This window comes from Littorina saxatilis, linkage group LG8 (genome assembly GCF_037325665.1).
Source record: "Littorina saxatilis isolate snail1 linkage group LG8, US_GU_Lsax_2.0, whole genome shotgun sequence".
In the NCBI taxonomy this organism is placed as follows: Eukaryota; Metazoa; Mollusca; class Gastropoda; order Littorinimorpha; family Littorinidae; genus Littorina; species Littorina saxatilis.
In genome coordinates, this window is record NC_090252.1 from 15,856,150 (window position 1) to 15,883,649 (window position 27,500).

The window sequence follows — 27,500 nt, forward strand, 5'->3', positions numbered from 1 at the left end:
AAAAATATTCAAATTCGGGGATCGACTCAGCAGTGACAGGAATGGCATTGAGCAATAGCCACACTCGTTCAATCTTTAAATCCTCCAGAAAGTTACAGTTGGAGTTATCTGAATGAAATAATGTACACAAACTAACTTAGACAATCGGTGACTTAAAGACAGCAATTACAGGCATGCAGGATCAGGTCATGCCCAATATTCAGGAATGTGTGCATGGTGATGATAAATTGCGCGCGCCACTTGCAAGTGCTCAGTGTCGACCCTCCTACTGTTTGGTCGATCGTCGAATTTACATATGTTTGCGAAAGAGCTCAGAAGTCAGACCACTTGACCTACGGATTTGAAACTGGATGATATGATCAAGTAATAGCTGGATTTAACTGTAGGGCCTACACCAAATACAAAGTGAATCACTTAAAATACATGTAGAAGTGATTAGCATGTTCATGTGTCGCCTTTTTTTGGGACCACCCTATACCAACAGACTGGTTGAAAGTAGTACATTTATTCTTTCTATATTAGCCTTGGTTTTTATAAATCGTATTGTATGACTTACAATTATTTGACTGGAAACATGCGCAAAACACGAAGTATTCATAAAACACACTCACTTTCTCAGACCGGGTCGACGGTAACAGAGCACAACAATGCCAATTATCGCGCTGAAAATGACCAGCGACACAATGACTGCGACGACTGTTATGGTGCTACTGCCCTTGGTGCTTCTGTCAGTGCTGTTTACACCTGCTGCTCAGACACATCCACACCCATACACCCGCACACACACGCACGCACGCACACACGCACGCTCGCACGCACGCACACACGCACACACGCACGCACGCACACACGCACGCACGAACGTACGCACGCAAGAACGCACAGACACACACAAAAACACATACACAGTAATCAAATTACACGAACGTACACTTTGTGTTTAGATCTTTGACACGAATTCAGAGTCATCAAAATACGATTCTCACAACTTACATTTGTAACATATTAAGAAGTATGTAAGTGTGTACGTGTGTGTGTGTGTGTGTGTGTGTGTGTGTGTGTGTGTGTGTGTGTGTGTGTGTGTGTGTGTGTGTGTGTGTGTGTGTGTGGGTGGTGGGTGTGTGTGTGTGTGTGTGTGTGTGTGTGTGTGTGTGTGTGTTGTGTGTGGGTGGGTGTGTGAGTGTGTGTATGACTGCAATACGAAATTACCTTTAACCATTCAAACAAAAGTTACCTTTAACCGTCAGATTACAGCTCACGATGTCCCAGGAGTCGTTGAAATGGGCGTGCATTCTGTATGTTCCTTGGATGTCTTGACTCACGTTTTTGAAGACTATTGTAAGACTGCTGTTCACTATACCTTCTGTCTGTACTTGCAATTTCAGAATTTCACATGAAATGTTCGAAAGTGGTTTTCTGCGTTCACACTGCAGGGTGTCTAAAACACACACACCACGAAGCAAGCAAATCAAAATGAAATATTGATCGATCGTTTGAACGAACAAAGGAATTACCAATCAAACACATGTATGAAGGCTATTGTTCATGTTAGTATGGAGTATATGTTTTAAAGATCTTCGGTTTAGTGAAATCATGTTGTTTTTCTGCAGGCGTGCGTTGGTGTTGTTTAAAGGCATACTAACGCACTCCCGTGTTTACAAAGTGTAGTTTGCCCACAATCGATGTCAAACGCACCATAAGACCATATAATGACGATACGTCACCATGCGCGGACCATAATACATGCATTACAGCTTGTTCTAGCCTCTGAAAAAGTGAGGATGTCAACAAAGCCGCGGTGTTCTCTTCCTTGCATCAACGTTACATGTGTTGCCAAATCTATAAATAGGACGATCCAGATCAAAATGAAAATTCAAATATCTCAACATTTAAGGGGTCCTACCACAATATTTTGCAGGGAACTTAATTTAGTCTGTCTCCAGCTGTTGGTAAAGCAATTAGCGTGTATAGTCATCGAGTACATATGGCTTTAAGCTAATACCAGTATGGTTGCAAACTATTTATGTCTGCAAAAGCGGAAAGAGTTTGATTAGACGTTGACTCGGGAACGGTGACGATTGTATGTAGTGTTTATGTTTTGTTTGTGTACTGCATTATATGTCATGTGGCAATGTATTATGAGGATTATTAAACAATGACCAGTTTGCTTTTTGTAGAATGACCATTCAGACTGTGTGACTTTATATTTTCTAAACGCACAGCTTTTACCTATATACTATCTGTTGATATTGAGAATATGAATTATGCAACTGATATAATACCTCGATTCACATCAAGTGTACTGCTATAATTCGTATTCAATGCAAACTGCAGAATGGGACATTGCTCCTTGCAGAGCAGACACACGTATATCATATTACATTAACGTATTGCTAAAGACTGTAACGTATGAACAAACATGAAAAAGGAACACGTGAACCAAAGTCAATATGGTTAATCTTACGCTTTAACAAGTCGCGTAAGGCGAAATTACTACATTTAGTCAAGCTGTGGAACTCACAGAATGAAACTGAACGGACTGGATTTTTTCACAATTACCGTAGTCCGCCGCTGGTGCAAAAGGCAGTGAAAGTGACGAGCCTGTACATGTTTAGCGCTGTAGCGGTTGTGCTGTGCTGCATAGCACACTTTACTGTATCTCTCTTCGTTTTAACTTTCTGAGCGTGTTTTTAATCCAAACATATCATATCTATATGTTTTTGGAATCAGGAACCGACAAGGAAAAAGATGAAATTGTTTTTTAAATGATTTCGGAAATTTAATTTTAATCATAATATTTATATTTTTAATTTTCAGAGCTTGTTTTTAATCCGAATATAACATATTTATACATTTTTGGAATCCGAACATGATGAAAAATAAAATAAAAGTAATTTTGGATCGTTTTATACAAAAATAATTTTAATTACAATTTTCAGCTTTTTAATGACCAAAGTCATTAATAAATTTGTAAGCCTACATGCTCAAATGCAATACCGAAGTCTGGCCTTTGTCGAAGATTGCTTGGCCAAAATTTCAATCAATTTGATTGAAAAATGAAGGTGTGACAATGCTGCCTCAACTTTTACAAACAGCCGGATATGACGTCATAAACGACATTTATCGAAAAAATTAAAAAAACGTCTGGGGAAATCATATTCAGGAACTCTCATGTCACATTTCATAAAGATCGGTCCAGTAGTTTACTCTGAATCGCTCTACACACACACACAGACAGACACACACACACACAGACACACATACACCACGACCCTCGTCTCGATTCCCCCTCTATGTTAAAACATTTAGTCAAAACTTGACTAAATGTAAAACAAGAGGAAGAGGAGGAAAAAGACTAATTTTCAATAAACGTCTGATCTGTCTAAATCTGGGAAGGATACAGAGAGGGAAACGGGATCTTGTTCGTACTACCGAACTAAGTTGTTGAGTAGTTCTACGTCTGACCTCAGCTTCGATTAGACGATGGTTCATTGTCACCGACGTGAAATGATATGTTAAGGCAACTGTTGTGTGTTTGTGTGTGTGTGTGTGTGTGTGTGTGTGCGTGTGTGTGTGTGTGTGTGTGTGTGTGTGTGTGTGTGTGTGTGTGTGTGTGTAACGCTCACATTAACTTTCACCGTGCTACACACACACACACACACACACACACACACACACACACACACACACACACACACACACACACACACACACATACACCACGACCCTCGTCTCGATTCCCCCTCGATGTTAAAATATTTAGTCAAAACTTGACTAAATATAAAAAAGGCAACGCACTTGTTGTATCTTTCTCTCGTATCACGTAGGCAAAAAAAGGATCAGTGGACAGACTTATTTCAGGGCTGATGAAAAATGTCATCTTCGCTGTGTCTCCTTCAGTTGCCCGTGCAATTCTGCAATCTCTATGACCTCCTGAAAGCGAACACATATACATTATTGCATAATTCCTTTGTTGTCAGGGCTCCCCAAACGGTTCTGCCCTGCGACCTATACGCATTAGAAACCGCAAGCACGTACTAGAAATTCATGAAAATACTGGGTCCCGAGACGCATGCAATGTCCGTTACCCTGCTACCCCAGGTACTAATTTTAGACTCGTCAGCTAAGTCCAGTCTACTCCAAACACAAATTTAATATTAACTTGGACAACATCAGAAAGAAGGCTGACACCGATTCAGATGCAGCTGGGCCGTGTGTGTGTGTGTGTGTGTGTGTGTGTGTGTGTGTGTGTGTGTGTGTGTGTGTGTGTGTGTGTGTGTGTGTGTGTGTGTGTGTGTGTGTGTGTTGTATCCCATTCAACAAGGTTTTGAAATGTCATGCTGGAAAATATTCCAACCTAGAAGAAGAAGAAGAACGTTGCTCAGGGGGTCCCTCTTTAAAATTAAAGTTGAGGCACGTTGGGTCCGCGGGAAGCCCTGGATACACTTTTGTGCTAAGTTTTGTTTCTGTACTGTTTCCAAAGCAAACTTTGCGAGTTGTGCTTCCCTGACCTAATACATTTACATTTCAAATGTATTTTTGCAACCGTTCCATTTTGGTTTATTTGATCTTTGTTCCACTCCACGTATCATATATTGCATTATATCATTCACTTACCTTCAATGGTTGTTGCTACGTAAAGTAACGCGGAGAAACGTGCAAGGAAAAACATTGCTCTCTTCTGCATGGCTCACTGAAAATGGAGGAATAAACATAAGACAGAAGTTGGGTAGCGTTACTGAAGCAAACTCTCCCTGTACAAGCGTTCATGAGAACGTCGAATGAAAAACGATCTCGCGCACGATAAATTAATACGCTGATTGCACATAAATGATTTCCCGCATGCGTTGGCTCTCTGTGTCTGTGTGTCTATGTGTTTGTCTGACTCTCTCTCTCTCTCCCTCTGTCTGGTTTTTTGGCTCACGAAGTGTAGCCTATGCGATCGTAACTTTGTCTGTCTGTGCGTTTGTGCGTTTGTGCGTGTGTGTGTGCGTGTGTGTGTGTGTTTGTGCGTGTGTATGTCTGTGGTAGAAACTTTAACATTTCCGAGTCTATGTGTGAGTGGTTATCCAAGACTATGGATAAAGCTCGCATAAGATTACGTCACGGTCAAAAGTGTTTGACGTCAATTAATGCATCATGACGGCATGCCTCCCTGTAGTCTTTCTCTCTCGCGTGGTGTGTGTGGTCTCGGTCATTGTTATTTTGAGCGGGCCGAGACTATTTGGCAGTCGTGTCCCTGTAAGTAGGCTACATGCAGACAGACAGATCTAGATCTAGTGTCTCTCTTTCTTGCACAGTAACCTGGGGAACGGGGCAAAAGGGGTAAAAAAAATGGTTACAGAAATGATATCGAATGGAAATGGTAAAGTGAATGTAGATCTAACAATTGCATCATGTTATACCTATGTACGCCTCTGCATAATGGAGAATTTTCAAGTTGAAAAACGGTAGAATTTAATGTGCCCTCACTGGCCAGCCATAGCTTGGGTGATTTGTTTACCATGGGAGACAACTACAACTTCGTTTTGCGCGAGCATTTGAAGCAGAACTCTGCACGTCAACAAATCTTTGGTAAGTAAAGTATTTCGTCTTTTTTGTGCGATTTATAGTTTGAATTAAAAAGTTGCCACTAAACACTTGCAATATCAATGAATATTTCCGAGGTTTTACTTTGTTATAGGACAAATAAACGATCGGAAGCGATTGGAAGCGATCGATTTGATACTGCAGCAGACGATGCTTTGACAGTCTGTAATACGCTGCAGTGTTCGCTCGAATATATGTTTTTAATTCCTTTTTTTGTCTTTTTCTTTATAAAAATGATCTAGTTGACTACTTTTCTTGGAATGCGCAAGAGGATGATAATCAGCAGTAGCTAAATATCTGTATTTTACTGTAAATAGGACCGAATTGTTTAAGCCGACCTTCACCTTCACGCCGGCGCTAATGTTTTTTTAGGTCACAAGTATGGCTCGCGAAACAGATCTAAAGCTGCTGAGACAGTGTTGTGTATAAAATAGATTCACCGGAAAAAAGACATTATTGTACTTCTCATGATCAAACAATGAGGTAATTTAGCTACATGTATATTCTAACGTTGCCTTGTTGAGAACTGGGCGTGCGAGTCTGTGTGCGTGTGCGTTTGTGTGCGTTTGTGTGTGTGACGGTGCGTGCGTGTATGCAGTGTGAGTGTGAGTGTGTGTGTGTGTGTGTGTGTGTGTGTGTGTGTGTGTGTGTGTGTGTGTGTGTGTGTGTGTGTGTGTGATTCCCTGCCAGATTAAATGTCTAAAGTGATATAACACAGAATGACTCATACTCAGTTTAATGTATTTTGCAGCTTTTGTTTCAATTACAAACCATGGCGCTGTGTGTTTTGTGTGGTGATCCGCTCAACCTTGGAGAGAAGACTGTTGTGCCAACAGACAGAGGAAGAGATCTATACCATAAACAAGGCTAGTCTGGAACGTGGTGATGCCGTTTGTCTATCAGAAGGTGAAGCAGTGCACGAGGTTTGTCGTCGCAATTACACGAATGCACGTAACATTCAGAGCGTTTTGAAGAAGAAAGCAGAAAAATAGAACGCTTTATCAAATCAGTCTAGCACAGAATTTGTGCTCACAGTAATAATGTTTTGACTTTGCTAAATGTTGCCTTTTTTGCGGCAAGGAAGCAAACCTTGACTCGCGCTCTCGTCCCAAAGTGTATCCAGTTAGGACACTTGACTTTGAACGCACAATTTTTCAAGTTTGTTCGCAGCGCTGTGATGAATGGGCAGACATTGTACGAAGCAGACTGGAGTTTGTATCAGATTTGCCAGCTGCTGATGCAGTCTACCATCAAAACTGTAGTCTTTGCTTTCGGAGCAGGAAAAGACCACTACAGTTTACTCAGTCGCATCAAGTCAACAAACAGGTGAAACTTGGTCGACCGAAAAATGAGAGGAAAGCTGAAGCGTTGGAGAAAGTTGCTACCTACCTGGTTCAAAATGAAAACGAACAGATAACAGTGAACGACCTGATTATCAAAATGAAGGAGTTTACAGATGATGCTTATAGCCACCCGACGATGAAACAAGAACTTCAAAATTATTTTGGTGAGCAGCTCATCGTCACGGAAGTCAACGGCAAGTCAAATGTCGTAACATTCAGGAAGACAGCCTCTTCAAGTCTTCATAACTTTTATGCAAAAAAGGTCAAAGATGAGGATGCACAGAAAGAGCTGATTCTCAAAACCGCTGCAGAACTGCTAAAGAATGACATAAGAGCAGTGCCGACATCCCGTGCAATGTACCCCAGTGATGATGACATTTCATCGCGTGGCGCCAAATTAGAGTTTGTTCCAAAGTCCTTACAGATTCTTCTTGAAAACATCTTCAGTGGAAAGGAAACCAGCGTGAAAGTCTCATCGATTGGACAGGCAATTATGCAGGCATCTCGCCCACGATTGTTGCTGTGTCCCCTGCAGATCGGACTAGCTGTGCAAATGCATCACTGTTTTGATTCAAAGTTTCTCATTGACACATTGTATTCTCTGGGATTCTGTTCATCGTACAAGGAGGTTCTGACCTATGAAATGAATGCTGCCGTTTCAGAAAACAACGTTGCGTTTCAAGTTGATGGCCATTTTACCCAATAAATCGCAGACAACCTCGACCACAACACAGCAACACTTGACGGGTGCAACACATTTCATGGAATGGGAATGATCGCCACTGTCACTCCGACCATCGGGAAAACAGACAGGATCAGAAGAAGAACTGACGTCAAGCCAGAAGAAATAGTGAAAAGAGCTAAAGTTGACATTCAGTACTACAACAGACAAGCGTGTGATGGCCTGCTGAAGCTGAAATTTGAACATCTTGAAAACGTGTTTGTAGAAGATGTAACATCAAAGGTGGATCTGCTGTGGAAAGCTTGCTGGCTGTTGCAACCCGACAGACCATCTTGGTCTGGTTTCATGCAAGCCATCCACAAGGGCAGATATCCAGGACAGTCATCCATAATATTTATGCCGATGATCGACATGAATCCCAGTGACACCTCGTGCATATTTTCTACCCTGCATTTCATCAGTGCTCAGGCAAAGCGCAGCAACACGACACCTGTGTTGACATTTGACCAACCTTTATAGTGGAAAGTTCTTGGCATCATCTCCAGTGAGCCAGATGGCAGCGACCTCAAAGCCATTGTCCTTCGCCTTGGACCCTTCCATCTGGAAATGAGTTTCCTGGCGTGTATTGGCCATCTGATGGAAGAAACGGGTCTTCATGAAGTGCTGTCTACTGTGTACGCACCAAACGCAGCGAGCAACATGCTTCAAGGGAAAGCTGTGCTGCGTGCCGTTCGAGGACACATACTTGTTGACGCAGCACTAATTATGCTGTTGCTGTCTGACATATTCCGTGTGCCACTGCCACTGCCCGAAAGTGACACAGAAAAGAATAGAGATAAAAACACGCAAGATGAGCAGACAGAAACACTTTCGACCCCTTACGAGTCTGAACTCAATGTGAACCAAGTTGACGCACTGAGCATCAATAAGGACACTGCTGTGCAGCTTCACGGTGTTCTAGAGTTAGAAGCAGCCTCGATGAAGGAACTCAGAAACAACCTACAGTTGCAAACACTTGCTGAAGTGTTCCTCCAAGACAATGCGACCTTAGAGGATATCCTATCAGCAGGTGAAAAGGCGTTAGTGCTGCTCTACAACGGTAGTTCCAGAGAGGGTCTCGATGAACTTCGCTACTGACTCTTCTGTTCAAAGGTAGCTGTTGGAACAACGTCTGTGCAAATTCACACTCTGCCACCCACCTCAGCAGCTGCCCGATTCTACAGCATGCGAGTGTACTTGCAAGTACAAGAATGGATGGGACTCAAAGTGGCCATGGATCCCACGGACTACGGCTGGAAACTTGAGCATGGCATCCTTGTTCCAGTGACAACAGATCTGCCGGCAGCACCAGCCGATGTGTTAAAGGTGATTCGCTGCACATGCAAAAGTGGTTGTGACACAAAGCGGTGTAGTTGCAGGAAACACGGACTAGAGTGCACATCTGGATGTGGGGAATGTCGCGGTGTTGGCTGCTGCAACTCGCCTCTACCGTCTTTTGAAATCGAGAGTGAAACATCGTAACCATCATGTTTTCCTCAAACGGTAGGCCTATTGTGTTATGCACTCTTTTCTTCACCTGTAGATGACTTTGAATGAAAGCCGTCCTAGGAAGTATTCTGCTGAAGAAGACAAAGGGATAGGAATAGGTATAGTCATATTAAAGAATGCGTATTTCTTTTATCGTCCGTACGTGAACAACGCATTGCAATGCGTTATTGTTCATTTCATTTTCATTATTTTATTATCCCAGGGCTGGGAAATTCGGGTAGCTTCCTCCAAATGAAAGCTTGCAGCAACAAGAGTGGTGCTAACCAGGTGTGCGCGTGTTAAGGTGTAATCAGCTAACTGCACTAATAGCAGAATGACCAAGATCTTTTACGTCTTACTGTGGTGACACGGGGGTGGGACATGGATACCGTTTCTTAGTCTGCACATACACTTGACCCTTGTCCGTCCACCGGCTTAATAAAGTGTTCCTTATAGATGATGGTAGGCTAATGAAGCGGCGTAGAGTGGAATTTTGCGGCGTTATTGGCAGAAACAAGGGTTTTTATATGTGACGTAATCAAACCGTCATAAAAAAGTTATGCAGAGGCTGCCAACGGTATAACTCGTTGGGAATGTTGAGACAGGCTATCTAAATGCGTTGCAACAAAAAAACTTTCTGTAACCATTTTTTTTGGGTCTAAGCATAATTCTGGACAGGCTCCCCACGCTACAGTGTCACCTAAGCTTACTGTGTGTGTGGGTGTGTATGTGTGTGTGCGTTTGTGCGTGTGTGTGTGCGTGTGTGTGTATGTGTGACGGAGTGATTGAGTTTGTGTTACTGTTTGTCTATTTCTTACGTGAGCCTTGAAGGCTTCGCCTCTTGTTTTTTATCGTGCGTGCCTGTGTGCTTGCGTCCGTGTGTGTGTGGGTGGGTGGGCACGGTGGGTGGGTGGGGGGGGGTGACTGTGTTAGTATGCTTTCACGAACAAGAATTCCAGTTGATTAATGTAAGCAATTTTCACAACAAACGACAACATCAGCATAACATGTCTTGAAAGCACGATCACAAAAGGTACATCATACTGTGCTTTACAAGTGCATACTTACACTGATATCGTGAAATATCTCTGTGTGTGTGTGTGTGTGTGTGTGTGTGTGTGTGTGTGTGTGTGTGTGTGTGTGTTCGTGTGTGTGTGTGTTCGTATGTGTGTGTTTGTTTGTGTCAGTGTGTGTGTGTGTGTGTGGGTGTGTGTGTGTGTGTGTGTGTGGGTGTGTGTGGGTGTGTGTGTGTGTGTATGTATGTGTGTGGGTGTGTGTGTGTGTGTGTGTGTGTGTGTGTGTGTGTGTGTGTGTGTGTATGTGTGTAAGTACACGTTTGTATAAATCTTACACATTCGTAGGTCGAAGAGACCCTTACCTTTTAGTCGTTCGTTGCACACGATTGAAAGTACTGCACAACCGTCGCCAGACAGCACGCACAAACTGAGCATACACAAATAAGTGACAGCCTGCATTAAACTATATTTCTTTTCTTGGAAAGTAGTGAACGACGTCAATGGCTTAGCGCAATGAGTAGACCGATGTTATTTGAATATGTGGACAGGTACGAAATACAACTCAGAAGAGCTGTGGATTAAAGAGCTTGATATATTGTTTCATGTAGATGAGTGTGTGACAGATACAGTGACCCAAGACAGGAAACAATACGTTGGCAATTGTGTGTTTATGTGTTTGTCTGCATGTGTGCCGTTTTGTTTTCTGTTTACTGATCAATGCTACACACAGACACACACGCAAACAAACGTACATACAAACGCGTGCGCGCGCACACATACATACACACACACCCACACACACACACACACACACACACACACACACACACACACACACACACATATATATACACACACACGCATACACACACACACGCTCGCACGCATACACTCTTGCATGCACATGCTCACACACACACACATACACACACACACACACACACACACACACACACACACACACACACACACACACATATATATACACACACACGCATACACACACACACGCTCGCACGCATACACTCTTGCATGCACATGCTCACACACACACACATACACACACACACACACACACACACATACGTACGTATGCGCGCACGCACACACACACACACACACACATACGCACGTACGTGTGCGCGCACGCACGCACACACACACACACACACACACACACGCACACACACACACACACACACACACACACACGCACGCACACACACACACACACACACACACACACACACACACACACACACACACACACATTTCAAGTTTATTAATCCTTTTGAATAAAGAAAGATATATCGTTAAAAAGAAAGGAAGCACACACATTATCACAGCTACAAGAGGCAGACAATATACTCACTTTATTTGTGTCTAACGTCTAGAATATACATCATGCCCACATTGGATTCATCTTGCTTCACTTTCATTTGTTTGCCATACGGATCAAATCATACTAACAAAAAGATTGAATACACTGGCACATAGACCAGAAGCTGCAACATTCCAACACAAAACTAAATGTCATCACCGAGTGCCTCGATGTACTAACAAAGTCAGAAACGAGCTTAGTATGTTGAATAGACGTGTGTTTCTACCCTATGAGTTTAAAATCGATGACAGTGGCATCATAACTATATGATTACAACTGCATTTGTTTGGTATAATTATGTGAGTGTCTTTCCAAAACGTTGTCTCGAATTGTATACAATAAACACGTGCTGTTGTTGCTGCTACTGTTGTGTTGTTGTTGGTGTTGTTTTGGTTGAGTTGTAATGCTGTAATTTGAGTAATATCATAATGTTTTCTTTGCAAAGTATATTTCTAAAATATTATATGTGACCCTCCACCACGGAATGAGTCGCATGTCACCTTTGCAAGATTTTCATTCTTTTCTGTATTTGGTGTTTAGCGTCGTTTTCAACCACGAAGGTTATATCGCGACGGGGAAAGGGGGGGAGATGGGATAGAGCCACTTGTTAATTGTTTCTTGTTCACAAAAGCACTAATAAAAAAATTGCTCCAGGGGCTTGCAACGTAGTACAATATATCACCTTACTGGGAGAATGCAAGTTTCCAGTACAAAGGACTTAACATTTCTTACATACTGCTTGACTAAAATCTTTACAAACATTGACTATATTCTATGCAAGAAACACTTAACGCTGGGGAGCATCGGGTAAATTCTTCCCCCTAACCCGCGGGGAGTATGATTTTCATATTTTTACATTTTCCTAAAGAGTTTTTGTATGCTCTATCCAGTGGTGAAAACCGTTTTAGAAAAGAGTGAAAACTGTTTGAGTTATAAGCCTGTGACTAAGGTGACCCTCACACTGTTACAAGACACTCCCCGGACTTATATTAAGCCTAGCGCAGAACCGCGCGAGGTGACATGCGACTCATTTCGTGGTGGAGGGTCACATAATTATATAACTCAAAATGTAGAATTTCAGATGATGTGTGCGTGTGTGCTGTTGTTTACTGTTAAACAATACTTGCCAATTCTACTGTAACATGTTGCAAGCAAATCTCAGTAAAGACACATGTTCGTGTGCTCATATTAATTTTGTGTGGTCGAAATCTAAACTAGAATAAAACACCGACGTGAACGTCTAACGTTTTTTTTATATTTTTGTTTATAATAACAATAGTGTCAGTGTTTGTTTGTTTGCTTAACGCCCAGCCGACCACGAAGGGCCATATCAGGGCGGTGCTGCTTTGACATATAACGTGCGCCACACACAAGACAGAAGTCGCAGCACAGGCTTCATGTCTCACCCAGTCACATTATTCTGACACCGGACCAACCAGTCCTAACACTAACCCCATAATGCCAGACGCCAGGCGGAGCAGCCACTAGATTGCCAATTTTAAAGTCTTGATCTTAGGTATGACCCGGCCGGGGTTCGAACCCACGACCTCCCGATCACGGGGCGGACGCCTTACCACTAGACCAACCGTGCCAACCGTGCCGGTCATATATCGTGTCAGTGAAAAGTTACAGTAATTTAATATAACACTACATAATAACTATAGGCACCAACATTGAATGGTAAGCAAGTATTTTGTCAACCTTATGTAACAACTAAAAACAATACCGGTGACACATCTTTAAATTTCATAATGTGATTGTGAAAACTTCAGATTTGTTTGTATTTTTTCTTTACATATAAAGTTGTTGTGTGTGCACATAGCCAACAGCTACAACTACCATAAAGAAGCCATTGTCTATTAACAAAGGAAGAAAACAAATTACTGCAAAGACTTTTGTTTTAAACAATCAAGATGTGAATGCCAATGTGACACTACAAAGAAACGCATTCTTCAACAAATCACGTCGATAGCAAACAAGGAACATATTTGTATGAAACTTTATCAACAAAACACACTGTATAAAGTGACTGTAAACTATTATTGACAACCACACACGCATGTATACAACATATTCTACAACTAAGCGGATGTCGTTCTTACACTTTCCATGTGCAAGTTAATTTGTGTGATAGCTATGATGGCCATATATCATGTACGACCTCGTCAGTTGTTGTGCAAAACACTACATAGATTGTAATTAAGGCATCAACTTATACAATTTAGCACATCGTCAACAACAACAACAATTGCCAGACAAACTGCTAAAATAAACCTGCCGGGTTTGTATTAGTCGTGGAAGAGTTGCGTCCCTTCCAAACAATGAATCGAAGATTATAAACTTGTCAACACCCAATTACAAAACCCGACAGAGTTTTCTACAAACATTGTCTATTTACGAGCTACATTCGTTGTTGACAGAGCTATTCGGCTCTGTTCATAGACGTCTTTCATGATTGCGCATCCTTGAAAAAATATGGTTGCATACTTCAACATTTTTATGAAGAAAAATATATATACACGTGTAGATTGTAATTAATGCTTGAACTCCTTCTTGCAAGTTTGTTTCGGAAACCGTGACTCCTACAAACGTATCAAAGCGCGTTATTAACTTGGAACTTGCAGAGGCGCCTTGCACTGTATCAAAACAATGACTGAGCGTTTAATGCGGTACCGTCACACCTGCAAGCATAGCAGAAACAAGTTTCATGTGACAAGACTGACGAATGTATCTTGTCTCTATGACACACAACCTGGTGACAAATCTGAAAAAGGTGATACCTTATGTATCAAAGGCTTGGAATTGCAATAATGTTGCGTTCCCTTCACAGGGTTGGAAAATAACTCCTTCAAACAAACTGAGTAATGTATCTCGTACCGTGTTCAATGCATAGATAGGCAGTACATCCTTCTTCTTCTTCTTCTGCGTCCGTGGGCTGAAACTCCCACGTACACTCGTGTTTTTGCACGAGTGGAATTGTACGTGTATGACCGTTTTTACCCCGTCATTTAGGCAGCCATACGCCGCTTTCGGAGGAAGCATGCTGGGTATTTTCGTGTTTCTATAACCCACCGAACTCTGACATGGATTACAGGATCTTTTCCGTGCGCACTTGGTCTTGTGCGTACGTGTACACACGAAGGGGGATAAGCAGGCAGTATATCCATTCTCTGTTCTGCTTCGTTGGTTTGAAAAGAGAAGACTGCCTGTGTGTTCACATTATGCAGCCAGTTTCATATGCAATACATTTGGATAACATATCTCCTACCTTGCGTATCGTACAGAGTGCAAGTACAACGATTCCTTGTTCTGCTTGCAAGGTTTGAATAGAGACTGCCGATACTGTCATGCTTTGTGCATCACACAGATTGAACGTACAGCAAGTTTATATTCTGCTCGCAAGGTGTGAACATAGACTCCCGCTCATATCCTGCCTGGCGTATCACAATCGCTACAGTACAACCATTCTGCTCACAAGGTTTAAACAAAGACTTCTACAAAATGCTTAACCTTGTGTCTCACGCAGCGTTGTGGTATACGGATTCTGCGTTTAGCTCACAAGGTGTGAAACAAAAGATTCCCGAAGACGACCTTTTTGCTCGCTGTATGCATCCAGTGTCATGCAACCACGCATAATAGTGCATCTCATGCCCAGTGCATCAAACGGCTTCCAAATACACAGAGTCTCTGTTCCGCTTACAAGGTTTCAAGAGAGGGTCTTGTAGACAGCCTGCGTGCTCGATGTAGTAGTCAACAAGGTCGGATAATGTAGGGAAGACACCGCCATTCTCGATGTAAAAGCCCGAGCGTTCTTCCGTCTGGTTGATGCGGTAACAGGACACCCTGTAGCCAAACCTCACTGCAAAGACAGAACATGCTGTCTCATCTTTGTCTGTTTTTTGAGTAAATGCAATGCCATACAAGACACTGCAATACTATGGATTCCAACAGACATGTCGGGAGTCAGATATTAACATGAGCGGTCAGGGGATTTTTTTTATATATGATGTCCGAGACATGGCTATTATGTGCTAATATTCAGCACATTCACATTAATGTGTTATTGTTTAATTTACTAATTACTACTAAATAACATTCGAAGGGATCCTACTACAAAGAGCGGCACTGCACTGCGGACTCAGTTTACCAAATTCAGGGCCGCTGTTTCATTCTGTTACGTAAACCGGGTACTTGGACATGCTTGTGTACTCACTTTTAGTGTCCATAATTGAACATAGAATGTCAGGCTATGCTTAAAAGCTTTCTTTTCATGCCGATACAGTATGGATGATCATAGAAAGTTACGTAACCAAGAAAACGCGTTGGCTGATTTTACCTTAAGTCAGTACTTACCTGCCAGAGTGTATTGGTTTGCAAAGGAATTGGAATCTCTGATCATGAAGGAGCCGTGTCCATTTCCGGGCGCAAGCAACAATCGTAATTCCTCTTCCTTTGGAATCATCCCAAAGTACCACCTGTGAAAGGAACAATAAGGGCAAATGTGAGAGAGATATACGTAAGACAAGACAAGTCAAGACAAGACGAGACACGACGAGACGAGACGAGACGAGACGAGACAAGACAAGACAAGACAAAACAGACAAGATAAGATAAGATAAGATAAGATAAGATAAGATAAGATAAACAGACGAAATCAAGAGTGACTTATTCATGAAAGCAATTATAGACTTAGTTTACAGGTCCTCCTTTAGTTGACTTTTGACAGAGATAATGTTCAATATTGCAGGAAAAGAATTCCGCAGCAAGCTTCTTGAATAAACCAGACTTGCTTTAAAAAAAACATTTTTGAAATGCGTTTAGGTAGTTTATTCATATGACGAGAATGGTCTATGGAAAACATCTGTCTAAAATGAAAGATGGAATTTGAAATGTTATTATTTTATGAGAGAGAGATAGAGAGAGAGAGAGAGAGAAAGAGAGAGAGAAAGAGAGAGAGAGAGAGAGAGAGAGAGAGAGAGAGAGAGAGAGAGAGAGAGAGAGAGATAGAGAGAGATACGAATGCTCCTGATCACACAAGTGTACTAGTTCCAGCAACATTCAGATAATAAAACCAAGTCAAGGTTTTGCAGATGTGTGTGCAATAAATGCTTGCACATTATGGACAAAGGTTATACACTGCATGCGCCTGTATGCTGTCGAACAGATTCGAATAGGGCAGTAAAACATTATTGTGACTCTGTGTGGAAAAAAAAACCTTTCATAACTTCCGTCCTTTATTGTCTTGCGCAGTTCAAGTCCACACACAGACGCATGTTGTCTGATCTCAGTAATGTTTGTGAAAGGCAAATCGGGTTTGAATGGCAATACTCGCGCGTGTGTGTCTCAGTGTTGGGGTTGGGTTGGGCGTGGAAGGACAGCGTGCGCGAGTGCAGCTCGCGAGGGCGAGTTTAATACGGATGGCTGTGCTTGTGTAGGTGCATGTCTTTACGTGAGAGAGCGTTTGCGTGTGCCTCCTTGATATTGAAATATGAACAACAATTGATTCATCTGATCGTGTAATATACACATTATGTAAGGTCATGCTCTAGTTATGTTTCGTCAAGTAATCATTTCAGGTGTTTTTTTTCTCCCACCGATCCAAATTTTATGTAAACTAGCCGTTGTGTCACGCATACTCACGGCACGTTATCGATGTCTCCAGGCAAACGAATAGCAGAACTGCCACACGACCTTGGTTTGTCATTGTCTTCATAGCTGCACAGTTAATGCGGAGGATAATGACAGTTCAGTTGATAGAGCAAATCGAAACAAACATTATTTGGCAAGTGTATGTGTGTGTGTGTGTGTGTGTGTATGTGTGTATAAGTATGTGTGTGTATGTGTGTGTGTGTGTATGTGTGTGTGTGTGTGTGTGTGGGTGTGTGTGTGTGTGTGTGTGTGTGTGTGTGTGTGTGTGTGTGTGTATGTGTGTGTGAGAGCATGCCTATAGCCAAGTTTATTACATGACAATGAGAATAACCTGATGTTGTCAGTTCCACGCTTATCCTCACAGTAAATCTAAAAGTAAACTTAAATCTAAAATGAAAGTAAACTTAGCCTTTTAAACTCACGGGTTGTTGTCAATATCGTCTGACGGATTCACAGTATCGCAAGCTTCAAGAAACGGTTTATCGTCGCGTTCGTCCCTGCAAAAAAAAATAGCCATAGTTATAGGTTTTAACAACTAGACTAGAGGTAACACTATTATTATATGTGACTTTGCGTGTGCGTGTTTCTGTGTGTGTGTGTGTGTGTGTGTGTGTGTATGTGTGTGTGTGTGTGTGTGTGTGTGTGTGGAGAGGGGGTAGGGGATTGGTTGGGTGGGTGTATGGGAGTCTTCCTACTTACATGTGTTTTATACATCTCTTCGGTTAAACTGACTGTCAAAAGCGGAACCACCTACAATTATTACACATTCTTTTTTTCTTCTTTACCCGATCAAGTAAAAACAATGTTGAAGTCAAGTTACAAACAATACAAGCATACGTGCAAGCTATGTGTACTTACGGTTTATGCTGAGTATCTTCAGACGGGGGTGTATCGCCACTAGCTTCCGGCAAGGGTTTACCACTGCCTTCGGCCTAGACAGTTGCGAGAGAGAGGACAAAACAACTTTGTTATTCCTAAATGCACGAGTATATGTTATGTTATATGAAGTCTTATATCGCGCGCGTATCTCCAGACTCGGACTCAAGGCGCAGGGATCTATTTATGCCGTGTGAGATGGAATTTTTTACACAATACATCATGCATTCACATCGACCATCAGATCGCAGCCATTTTGGCGTATATCCTACTTTTCACGGCTTATTATTCCAAGTCACACGGGTATTTTGGTGGACATTTTTTATCTATGCCTATACAATTTTGCCAGGAAAGACCTTTTGTCACTCGTGGGATCTTCAACGTGCACACCCCAAATGTAGTGTACACGAAGGGACCTCGGTTTTTCGTCTCATCCGAAAGACTAGCACTTGAACCCACCACATAGGTTAGGAAAGGGGGGAGAAAATTGCTAACGCCCTGACCCAGGGTCGAACTCGCAACCTCTCGCTTCCGAGCACAAGTGCGTTGCCACTCGGCCACCCAGTCCTTAACTGTTAACTAACCACATTTGCTCGAAGACGCCCCCTTATGTGTCATAATTCAGGCTTTTGAGTTCCTTTGAGTTTGTTTATTGTAATTATCTATGCATAACGTTCAAAATAGCAAACAGAAAGGAGAATTTCTTTCAGCATATGCTTACAGTTTGTTGGTAATGTCTTGTGCAGAGTCACTTGTGTCCAGCAATGGTTTTCCGCTTACTTCATGCCTGCTAAAATGAGGAGAGGACAATACACGATTGTTAGTATGAACAGGATAACGTAATCGTATCTTTACTTGTTTGGTCTCATTTGCTTCTGTTCACACGTCCGTCCGCCGCATCATCTGGTTAGTTATTCTATCCATCTGAACATCTTTTTGTCAGTATCTGTTCCTGTTTGTTTGCCTGCATGTATTTCTCTCGGTTTGTCTGTCGTCTTGTCCGTTTCTTTCTCTCTCTCTCTCTCTCTCTCTCTCTCTCTCTCTCTCTCTCTCTATCTATTTCTATCTCTCTCTCTCTCTCTCTCTTTCTCTCTCTTTCTATCTCTTTTTATCTCTCTCTCTCTCTCTTTCTCTCTCTCTCTCTCTTTCTCTCTTTCTCGCTCTCTCTCTCTCTCTCGTTCTCTCTTTCTATCTCTCATTCTCTCTCTTTCTCTCTCTCTATATCTCTCTCTCTCTATCTCTCATTCTCTCTATTTCTATCTCTTTCTATCTCTCTCTCTCTTTCTCTCTCTTTTTCTCTCTTTCTATCTCTTTCTGTCTCTTTCTATCTCTCTCTCTCTTTCTATCTCTTTCTATCTCTCTCTCTCTCTCTCTCTCTCTCTCTCTCTCTCTCTCTCTCTCTCTCTCTCTCTCTCTCTGTGCATCTGTCAGCATGCCTGTCTGTGCCTGCCTGTCTCTATCTATGTCTGTCTGTCTTTATGTTTATATATGAGTCTCTTTCTCTGTCTGTCGGTCTTTCTGTCTGTCTGCGTGTCTGTCTCTGTCTGTCTGTCTGTCTGTATTGGTATGCATGTAAGCATGTATGTGCATGTGTATGTATATGAGCGAACACAAACACCAACAATAAACCACAACAGTGAACAGAATCGAGTTAGTCGCAACCACTTTGACATCTTAAATAAGAAGTAACATTAACTGAGACACACACAACACACACACCAACAAGAACAAAATATAGTCCCATGTGTTAAGCAGTCTCGATGATTGCAATGTATTTTCCAACGCTCGGAAAAAAAGGTGCTTGTACATGACATGCTCTGACTCGTTTGGAAGAACCGTATTTTACTATAAATTATCGAGGTCATATTTTAGATTGAATCATCAATGACTAACGGTGTTTTAAGTGGGACAGTGACTCCTAACTCAACATAAAGGAAGGGTTTTGGGATTCTCCACATGAGGTAAAAATAAAAGTTTGTGTCACCCTCAACCTGTACTTGGTTTCGTATGTCTAAACCCACCCACACCAGTCTTCACACGTAATGTTGATTCAGCTAAATAAAAATGAGAGCCCCCGAAAGCTTCGGTTACCTTTGAAGTTCGCTGAGCAAGCTTTTAAAGGTGCAGTCCTTGTCACACCTCACCACTCTGATTTCACTCCACGAGTTAATTGCACAACATGGCTAAGACGATAGCCAAGATCTATGTATAATTAATATTGTCTACTATACATTTTAAAGAAATCAAAAGATATAAAACAAGTATTCAGTAGATGGGTTTTAGCGTGGATTCCGAGATAATCAGCTGCAGGCGTTTTCATTTGAATCTTCCAAAGTCAACTTGACAAAAATGCAAATACTTGAAGAGCATGTATTCCATACCAGCAAATTAGTGTAATGAAAGTTCAGAAACATAAACTCGATTTTATGACTAACGTGCACTAAAAAACATAAATACAATTCATACATACAAACGATATGTATTAATCGGTTTCACGCAGTACAGTATAATTTATGTAACTGGTTACACATGAGTTACTCTCTTTCTTTGAGTTTGACTCAGGCAGTTGGTCGTTCATGTTTGGCACACTTTTTGGTGTGACTCACAATGCAATTGCATAAAGCCTAACCTCTTATCTTGGGATATGCTAAACCAGACAGACCCACCAACGAAAGCGTGAGAGTTTTCCTGTTTCATGACTAATACGCATTTAGGCTGGGAGGTCGCTTGCAATCCTCGCACGAAGGCAACAACCTTACCGGGACATTTCTCTGTCCAGGTTGTTCTGACATCGCCTTTTTGTGTAAGGTGAAATGTTGTCAATGCATCAAGCAGTCAACAAAACAATCAATCAACGAAACTGTTTATGTTTTTTTTTACGGTTGTTTGTCTGTCTGTCCTTCTGTCCTCACACCCCTTTCCTCTGCCACCCCCCTCGGACTCTTTCTCTCTTTCCGTCTCTGACTGTAAATATCTCTGTCTGTCTGTCTGTCTGTCTGTTTATTTCTCTCTCTGTCTGTCTGTTTATTTCTCTCTCTCTCTCTCTCTCTCTCTCTCTCTCTCTCCCTCTCTCTCTCTCTCTCTCTTTCTCTCTCTCTCTCTCTTTCTCTCTCTCTCTCTCTCTCTCTCTCTCTCTCTCTCTCTCTCTCTCTCTCTCTCTCTCTCTCTCTCTTAGGCACTTACAAACTTGGAGAGAATGGAATGAAACCGTTCGATAATTTCTAGGAGAAATACAATCTGTGTTTGCATGTGCTTACCGTATATGAAAAAGCAATAAAACAGTTGTAGCCTTTGTGTTTGAAATAGTTCACAACAGGATGAAATAGTGCCGCTTACGAACAAGAAAACACACAAAGAAAAGCTGAACAATTACGTGTGCAGGGAGGAAACTACAGCAATAAAGAAATCAAGACGGAATGAAGAAAGGAGGAAAGGGAGGAGAAGGAAATGAAGAAAAGAAGGAAGCATTGAAGAAACAACTACATACAGGAAGTGAGGAGGACGAAAACAAGACTTAAAGAGAGCAGGGAAGAATAGAAGCAAGGGGATGAACAAGGAAAGAATCACACAAAATAACAAGCAAGAACAAAATTAACATTACAAAACTAGCAAAACAAATCTCTTACTCAGCGTGTTTGTGGCGAGACCGAGGGTAGGGTGATTTGACGTATTGTTCATAGTTCACAGAGTCGCGAGATTTTGCCAGATTTTCCGTGGCGTTTTCCAAAACTTCACCAAGTTCTGTCTTGTCTGGTTCAGGCTTGTCTGCTTTTTTCTGTACTAAATACGAATGACTGCGAGGGCGGAAGTCAGAGCAAATTCTGAAAATAGAGAAACAAATGAATATAACATATGTTATCATTTCAAGCATAAGCAAAATACAGTTTCCTGAATTCTATTAAATGCACCCATGCATTATGTTATCGTCTTTTTGTTACGTTGTTGTTATTTTGTTGTGGTGGTTGGTATTGTTGTTCTCTTCTTCTTGTTCTTGTTCTTGTTCTTGTTCTTCCTCCTCCTCTTCTTATTCTTCTGTATCAAATTGTCGCTGTTAACAGCAGTCAAAGTATGCGCAGAAATAGTCATGCAATAATCAACAGAGGGTGCTGAAGTTAATGATGACACTGATTAAAATCTGGATTCTTCCACCAGTTACACTACATCGAGAAAATCCCGCATTGGTAAAAACAAAAAAACACCACCATTCTTTCTTTATTTGGTGTTTAACGTCGTTTTCAACCACGAAGGTTATATCGCGACGGAAACACCACCAGCTACACCAACAACAACTCAAACAAAAACAAAAACAACCATAAAAATATAAAGAAATAAGTCGAGACTACCTTTTGATTCTGTGTCGAAAGCAGCAGAGAGAAACAGCAATGGCTACAATGACCACAGCCACCACTGAGACTGGAAGTACGATTGTGGCAAGGAAGGTATTGCTAACTTGTACATTGACAAGCAAACTCCCTGTCACATTGACGTTGCTGTCGGAGTTGTTTTCAGCAGTAGAAGTCACGTTTTTCAAGACGATAGTGGTGGTGGTGGTGGTGGTGGTCGTGGTCGTTATGGCAGAAGTGTTATTGTTGTTGTTGTTGTTGTTGTTGTTGTTGTTGTTGTTGTTGTTAGTGTTGTTGCTATTCATATCTGTAAAAGAGCAATAATGTTGTAAACAAGGGGTACAAAGATAATTGTAAATCGCATAAATGAAAGTGTCAGTTCTTCAAAAGTAAATCATATTGCGATGTTCGTCTTAATGGTTAAGTGTACGTCTTTCCTTAATCATTACAGTTGTATCAGGTTATTTTCAAGCCCACAATACCAAATATGTATTCATTGTTTGCCCATTCGTGTAACAGACATTTACATAAACAATGACTATTATTATTACCATTGACTGTCAGGTTGCAGACACGCGTGGGCCATGTAGGTTTGGTTAAGACGTGTAGTTCGTAGGAGCCTGTCATTTTCAGCGTCACATTGTGAATAAAAACCACGACACTGTTCACTGTCTCGTTAATTGTGAAGGCAGTGGGATTCCTTTTCAATGTGAGTAGGTCTGTTAAGACCAAAAAACACACATGTATTGAGGAGAAAATGGTTCAAAAGTAAAAGAACATTAGAAGATGTATCACAATTAGGAATATTATAAGCATTCAACAGAAACAACAACAACATCAACAACAACAACATCAACAACAACAACACCAACAACAACAACATCAACAACAACATCAACAACAACAACAACAACAACAACAACAACAACAACAACAACAACAACAACAACAACACAAACAAACAAACAAACAAACAAACAAACAAACAAAACAAGAACAACGACAACATACACTTAAACATATGGGAATTAGTATTTAAAAAATAACGTTATACCGAACAGAATAACAAAATAACATAATGATTGAATAAATCTCTGTTTTACAACAACAACAGAACACGAAAGATGTTCATACCAATAAAACATTACACAATGCCTTTGCAGAGATATGAAGATATGGTTATAATTATAACAAGACAGTGATCCAGGAGCCACCATACAGAGTCACTGAGGTTCCAAAACTAACTCTTAGAATTCAACCTCCTGCAGAAAATCCAAATGTTCACCCAAGTTTGTTTTATCACTTTGGTTGTTTATATATGTATAATGTGTATCAGGATACTGAAATGTAGATCCCAATGTATAGTATGGTATGTTGTGATAACAATCTATGAAACATATACCCCAATACCCAGCCTACAAGTATTTTGTTTTCATGATTATATCTGGATCTGTTTAATTGTCTTTTCTTTAGAGTTCCCCCACAATTGGCATGTCCCCTTGTTAATCTCCCTCTCCCTCTCTCTCTCTCTCTCTCTCTCTCTCTCTCTCTCTCTCTCTCTCTCTCTCTCTCTCTCTCTCTCTCTCTCTCTCTCTCTCTCTCTCCCTCACTTTCTATCTTTTTCTCTCTCTCTCACTCTTTCTCTCTCTCTCTCTCTCTCTCTCTCTCTCTCTCTCTCTCTCTCTCTCTCCCTCCCCCTCTCTCTCCCTTAATCTCTGCATACAATAAGGCTGTCTTTATGTATAAATTAGTTCATGGTGATGTGCCCAGTTATGTGCAATCCTATTTTACACATGTTACGAAGAGGTATGGGTCTCAACATTTACTTCCTCCAATTCCTCGTATAGATCTTTATAAATCCAGCTTAGCTTTTTCAGGATCATCTCTGTGGAATTCTTTGCCAATAGAAATCAAACGATCCGCATCATTAAAGGCCTTTAAAAGGCAGTTGCGCACACATTTGATCACACTATAAACTGCCCCTGATGTCTAGTTTCCATTGTGTACTCGGGTGCTTTGTTTTTATATTTAGTCAAGTTTTGACTAAATATTTTAACATCGAGGGGGAATCGAAACGAGGGTATGGTGTATGTGTGTCTGTCTGTCTGTCTGTCTGTCTGTGCGTGTGTGTGTGTGTGTGTGTGTAGAGCGATTCAGACTAAACTACTGGACCGATCTTTATGAAATTTGACATGAGAGTTCCTGGGTATGAAATCCCCATACGTTTTTTTTCATTTTTTTGATAAATGTCTTTGATGACGTCATATCCGGCTTTTCGTGAAAGTTGAGGCGGCACTGTCACGCCCTCATTTTTTAACCAAATTGGTTGAAATTTTGGTCAAGTAATCTTCGACGAAGCCCGGACTTCGGTATTGCATTTCAGCTTGGTGGCTTAAAAATTAATTAATGACTTTGGTCATTAAAAATCTGAAAATTGTAAAAAAAAATAAAAATGTATAAAACGATCCAAATTTACGTTTATCTTATTCTCCATCATTTGCTGATTCCAAAAACATATAAATATGTTATACTCGGATTAAAAACAAGCTCTGAAAATTAAATATATAACAAGAAAGGCAAAGCCCATACGACTCACATGCTTTACACATTTTTCCTACCAAAATACATGTGACCTTGACCCAAGGTCAAGGTCATCCAAGGTCATGCAACACAAAGCTGTTAATTCAAGACATAGGAAGTACAATGGTGCTTATTGGCTCTTTCTACCATGAGATATGGTCACTTTTAGTGGTTCACTACCTTATTTTGGTCACATTTCATAAGGGTCAAAGTGACCTTGACCTTGATCATATGTGACCAAATGTGTCTCATGATGAAAGCATAACATGTGCCCCACATAATTTTTAAGTTTGAAACAGTTATCTTCCATAGTTCAGGGTCAAGGTCACTTCAAAATATGTATACAATCCAACTTTAAAGAGCTCCTGTGACCTTGACCTTGAAGCAAGGTAAACCAAACTGGTATCAAAAGATGGGGCTTACTTTGCCCTATATATCATATATAGGTGAGGTATTCAATCTCAAAAACTTCAGAGAAAATGGGAAAAATGTGAAAAATAGCTGTTTTTTAGGCAACATTTATGGCCCCTGCGACCTTGACCTTGAAGCAAGGTCAAGATGCTATGTATGTTTTTTGGAGCCTTGTCATCATACACCATCTTGCCAAATTTGGTACTGATAGACTGAATAGTGTCCAAGAAATATCCAACGTTAAAGTTTTCCGGACGGACGGACGGACGACTCGGGTGAGTACATATGTTCTGCGCGAACTTAGAATCCGGTTTCATTCTAGAATGGACCGGGTCCAGGTTGGAATTCTAACCTTGCGCAAGTACAGGGGTGCCATTCTAGAATGAAACCCTTGAATAAAGGGGGCCGTAATGTTTGTAGGTAAGACAGATTTGTCTTCCCTTGAATTATCTCTACCTGCACATTCCCTTTGATAAAATGGGGCTGATTTGTCTACCCCTGAAAAAAATCCTTTGGCGATCTTGCGATGTCATGTCATGTCAAGAAAGTTGACACTCCTGAGTACGCAATAAACAAAGGCAGACCATAGCAAGGGGGACTACCAGGGCGGTATTGTTTGCAGGGCAGTTGTTTTTGTGATGAGAGCCGGTTGCGGCCGCTTGCAATGTCAGCGCTGTCTCCCTCTCGGAAATGTCCGGTTTTTTGACAATTTTTTTGACAGACAGACAGACAGACGGTCAGACCGACTAACCGACAGACAGACCAACAGAAGGACAGAGTGAGTTATAGAGCTGTTGTCACAGGTTTAAAAAAAAAGTTGACATTATATCTTCACAATTCAGAAGACCAACTTCATGTATATGAATAAGATTAAAAGTTACAAGCGAGATCGGCAAAACACTGTCAGTCCGGAAATTTCCGTTCGTAGCGATCAGTGCTGAGTGTCTCTCAAAATCGTAATCACTTTCAGAACATCACAATCCCAATTCACGATGTCTTTGAGTAAAGTGTAAAAAACCCGAAAAAAACCCAACCAAACACACAAAAAACAAAAACAAACAGAAAATCCACATTTGTGGCTTTGGCTGTGTGATAGTCTAACTGAAATGACTATTCCAACTTGGACCCAAATTCCAACCTTGCGCACGGCCGATTCTAGAATGGACCAGCAACAAGGGTTTCATTCTAGAATGGCACCCCTGTACTTGCGCAGGGTTAGAATTCCAACCTGGACCCGGTCCATTCTAGAATGAAACCGGATTCTAAGTTCGCGCAGAACACATAGACTCACTTTTGCTTCGCATGTGAGTCAAAAATTATTATCAAAATTAAATTGTCCAAATCAATTTAAAAACACTTTCATCTTATTCCTTGTCGGTTCCTGATTCCAAAAACATATAGATATGATATGTTTGGATTAAAAACACGCTCAGAAAGTTAAAACAAAGAGAGGTACAGAAAAGCGTGCTATCCTTCTTAGCGCAACTACTACCCCGCTCTTCTTGTCAATTTCACTGCCTTTGCCATGAGCGGTGGACTGACGATGCTACGAGTATACGGTCTTGCTGAAAAATGGCATTGCGTTCAGTTTCATTCTGTGAGTTCGACAGCTACTTGACTAAATATTGTATTTTCGCCTTACGCGACTTGTTTATGTTTATATTTGATCATTATTTTGATGTTTTACTAGTTTAATACTTTGATTAGATACTGTTCTTTTTAGGTATGAAATGATAGCATGTGCATGTGTGTAGGTAAGCGAGCGTGTGTATATGTGTGCATGTGTGTGTGTACATGTGTGTGTGCGTGTGTGTGTGTGTGTGTGTGTGTGTGCGTGTGTGTGTGTGTGTGTGTGTGTGTGTGTGAGCTTGTGTGTGCGTGTGTGTGTAAACGAGGGTGTGTGTGGATGTGTGTGTGTGTGTATGTGCGCAGTCTTTGCTTTCGTTTACAATTATTCTCTGTGGTATGTTCCAAGGACAGGTTGGAAGATTAGGCTAAGCCTAAAACCTTTATCCTTATGTAATAAAGTTCTGAGTTCTCTCTCTCTCTCTCTCTCTCTCTCTCTCTCTCTCTCTCTCTCTCTCTCTCTCTCTCTCTCTCTAT

At 41.3% G+C, this 27,500-nt stretch overlaps 3 protein-coding genes and 1 long non-coding RNA gene across 4 annotated transcripts in view; all 4 read right to left on the minus strand.

Moving 5' to 3' along the window:
• The window catches only part of LOC138972885 (uncharacterized), an 18,851-nt gene extending 8,246 nt beyond the window's left edge, over window positions 1-10,605 (minus strand). The window contains exons 1-5 of the mRNA XM_070345552.1: window positions 10,520-10,605; window positions 4,618-4,693; window positions 3,799-3,933; window positions 1,235-1,438; window positions 612-747 (exon numbers count right to left, since the gene is read on the minus strand). Coding sequence (XP_070201653.1) covers window positions 612-747; window positions 1,235-1,438; window positions 3,799-3,933; window positions 4,618-4,687 — 545 coding nt within the window. The 5' untranslated portion in view covers window positions 4,688-4,693; window positions 10,520-10,605. The remainder of the gene's footprint in view (window positions 1-611; window positions 748-1,234; window positions 1,439-3,798; window positions 3,934-4,617; window positions 4,694-10,519) is intronic.
• Window positions 10,606-11,424: 819 nt separating this feature from the next.
• LOC138972911 (uncharacterized) overlaps window positions 11,425-27,500 on the minus strand; it is a 48,981-nt gene continuing 32,905 nt past the window's right edge. The window contains exon 2 of the long non-coding RNA XR_011457806.1: window positions 11,425-12,038. This is a non-coding gene — a long non-coding RNA (uncharacterized lncRNA). The remainder of the gene's footprint in view (window positions 12,039-27,500) is intronic.
• LOC138974079 (tyrosine-protein kinase Src42A-like) lies at window positions 12,354-18,652 on the minus strand. Its single transcript, XM_070346778.1, has 5 exons — window positions 18,648-18,652; window positions 17,610-17,684; window positions 17,179-17,253; window positions 15,892-16,013; window positions 12,354-15,397 (listed from the first exon to the last, which is right to left on the minus strand). Exons 1-5 carry the CDS (start codon window positions 18,650-18,652, stop codon window positions 15,198-15,200), a joined length of 477 nt encoding a protein of 158 aa, XP_070202879.1. The 3' UTR covers window positions 12,354-15,197.
• Window positions 18,695-27,500, minus strand: part of LOC138972908 (uncharacterized) — a 10,898-nt gene continuing 2,092 nt past the window's right edge. The window contains exons 4-7 of the mRNA XM_070345574.1: window positions 22,958-23,125; window positions 22,407-22,713; window positions 21,690-21,884; window positions 18,695-18,853 (exon numbers count right to left, since the gene is read on the minus strand). Of these exons, the coding sequence (XP_070201675.1) occupies window positions 18,781-18,853; window positions 21,690-21,884; window positions 22,407-22,713; window positions 22,958-23,125 (743 nt within the window). The 3' untranslated portion in view covers window positions 18,695-18,780. The remainder of the gene's footprint in view (window positions 18,854-21,689; window positions 21,885-22,406; window positions 22,714-22,957; window positions 23,126-27,500) is intronic.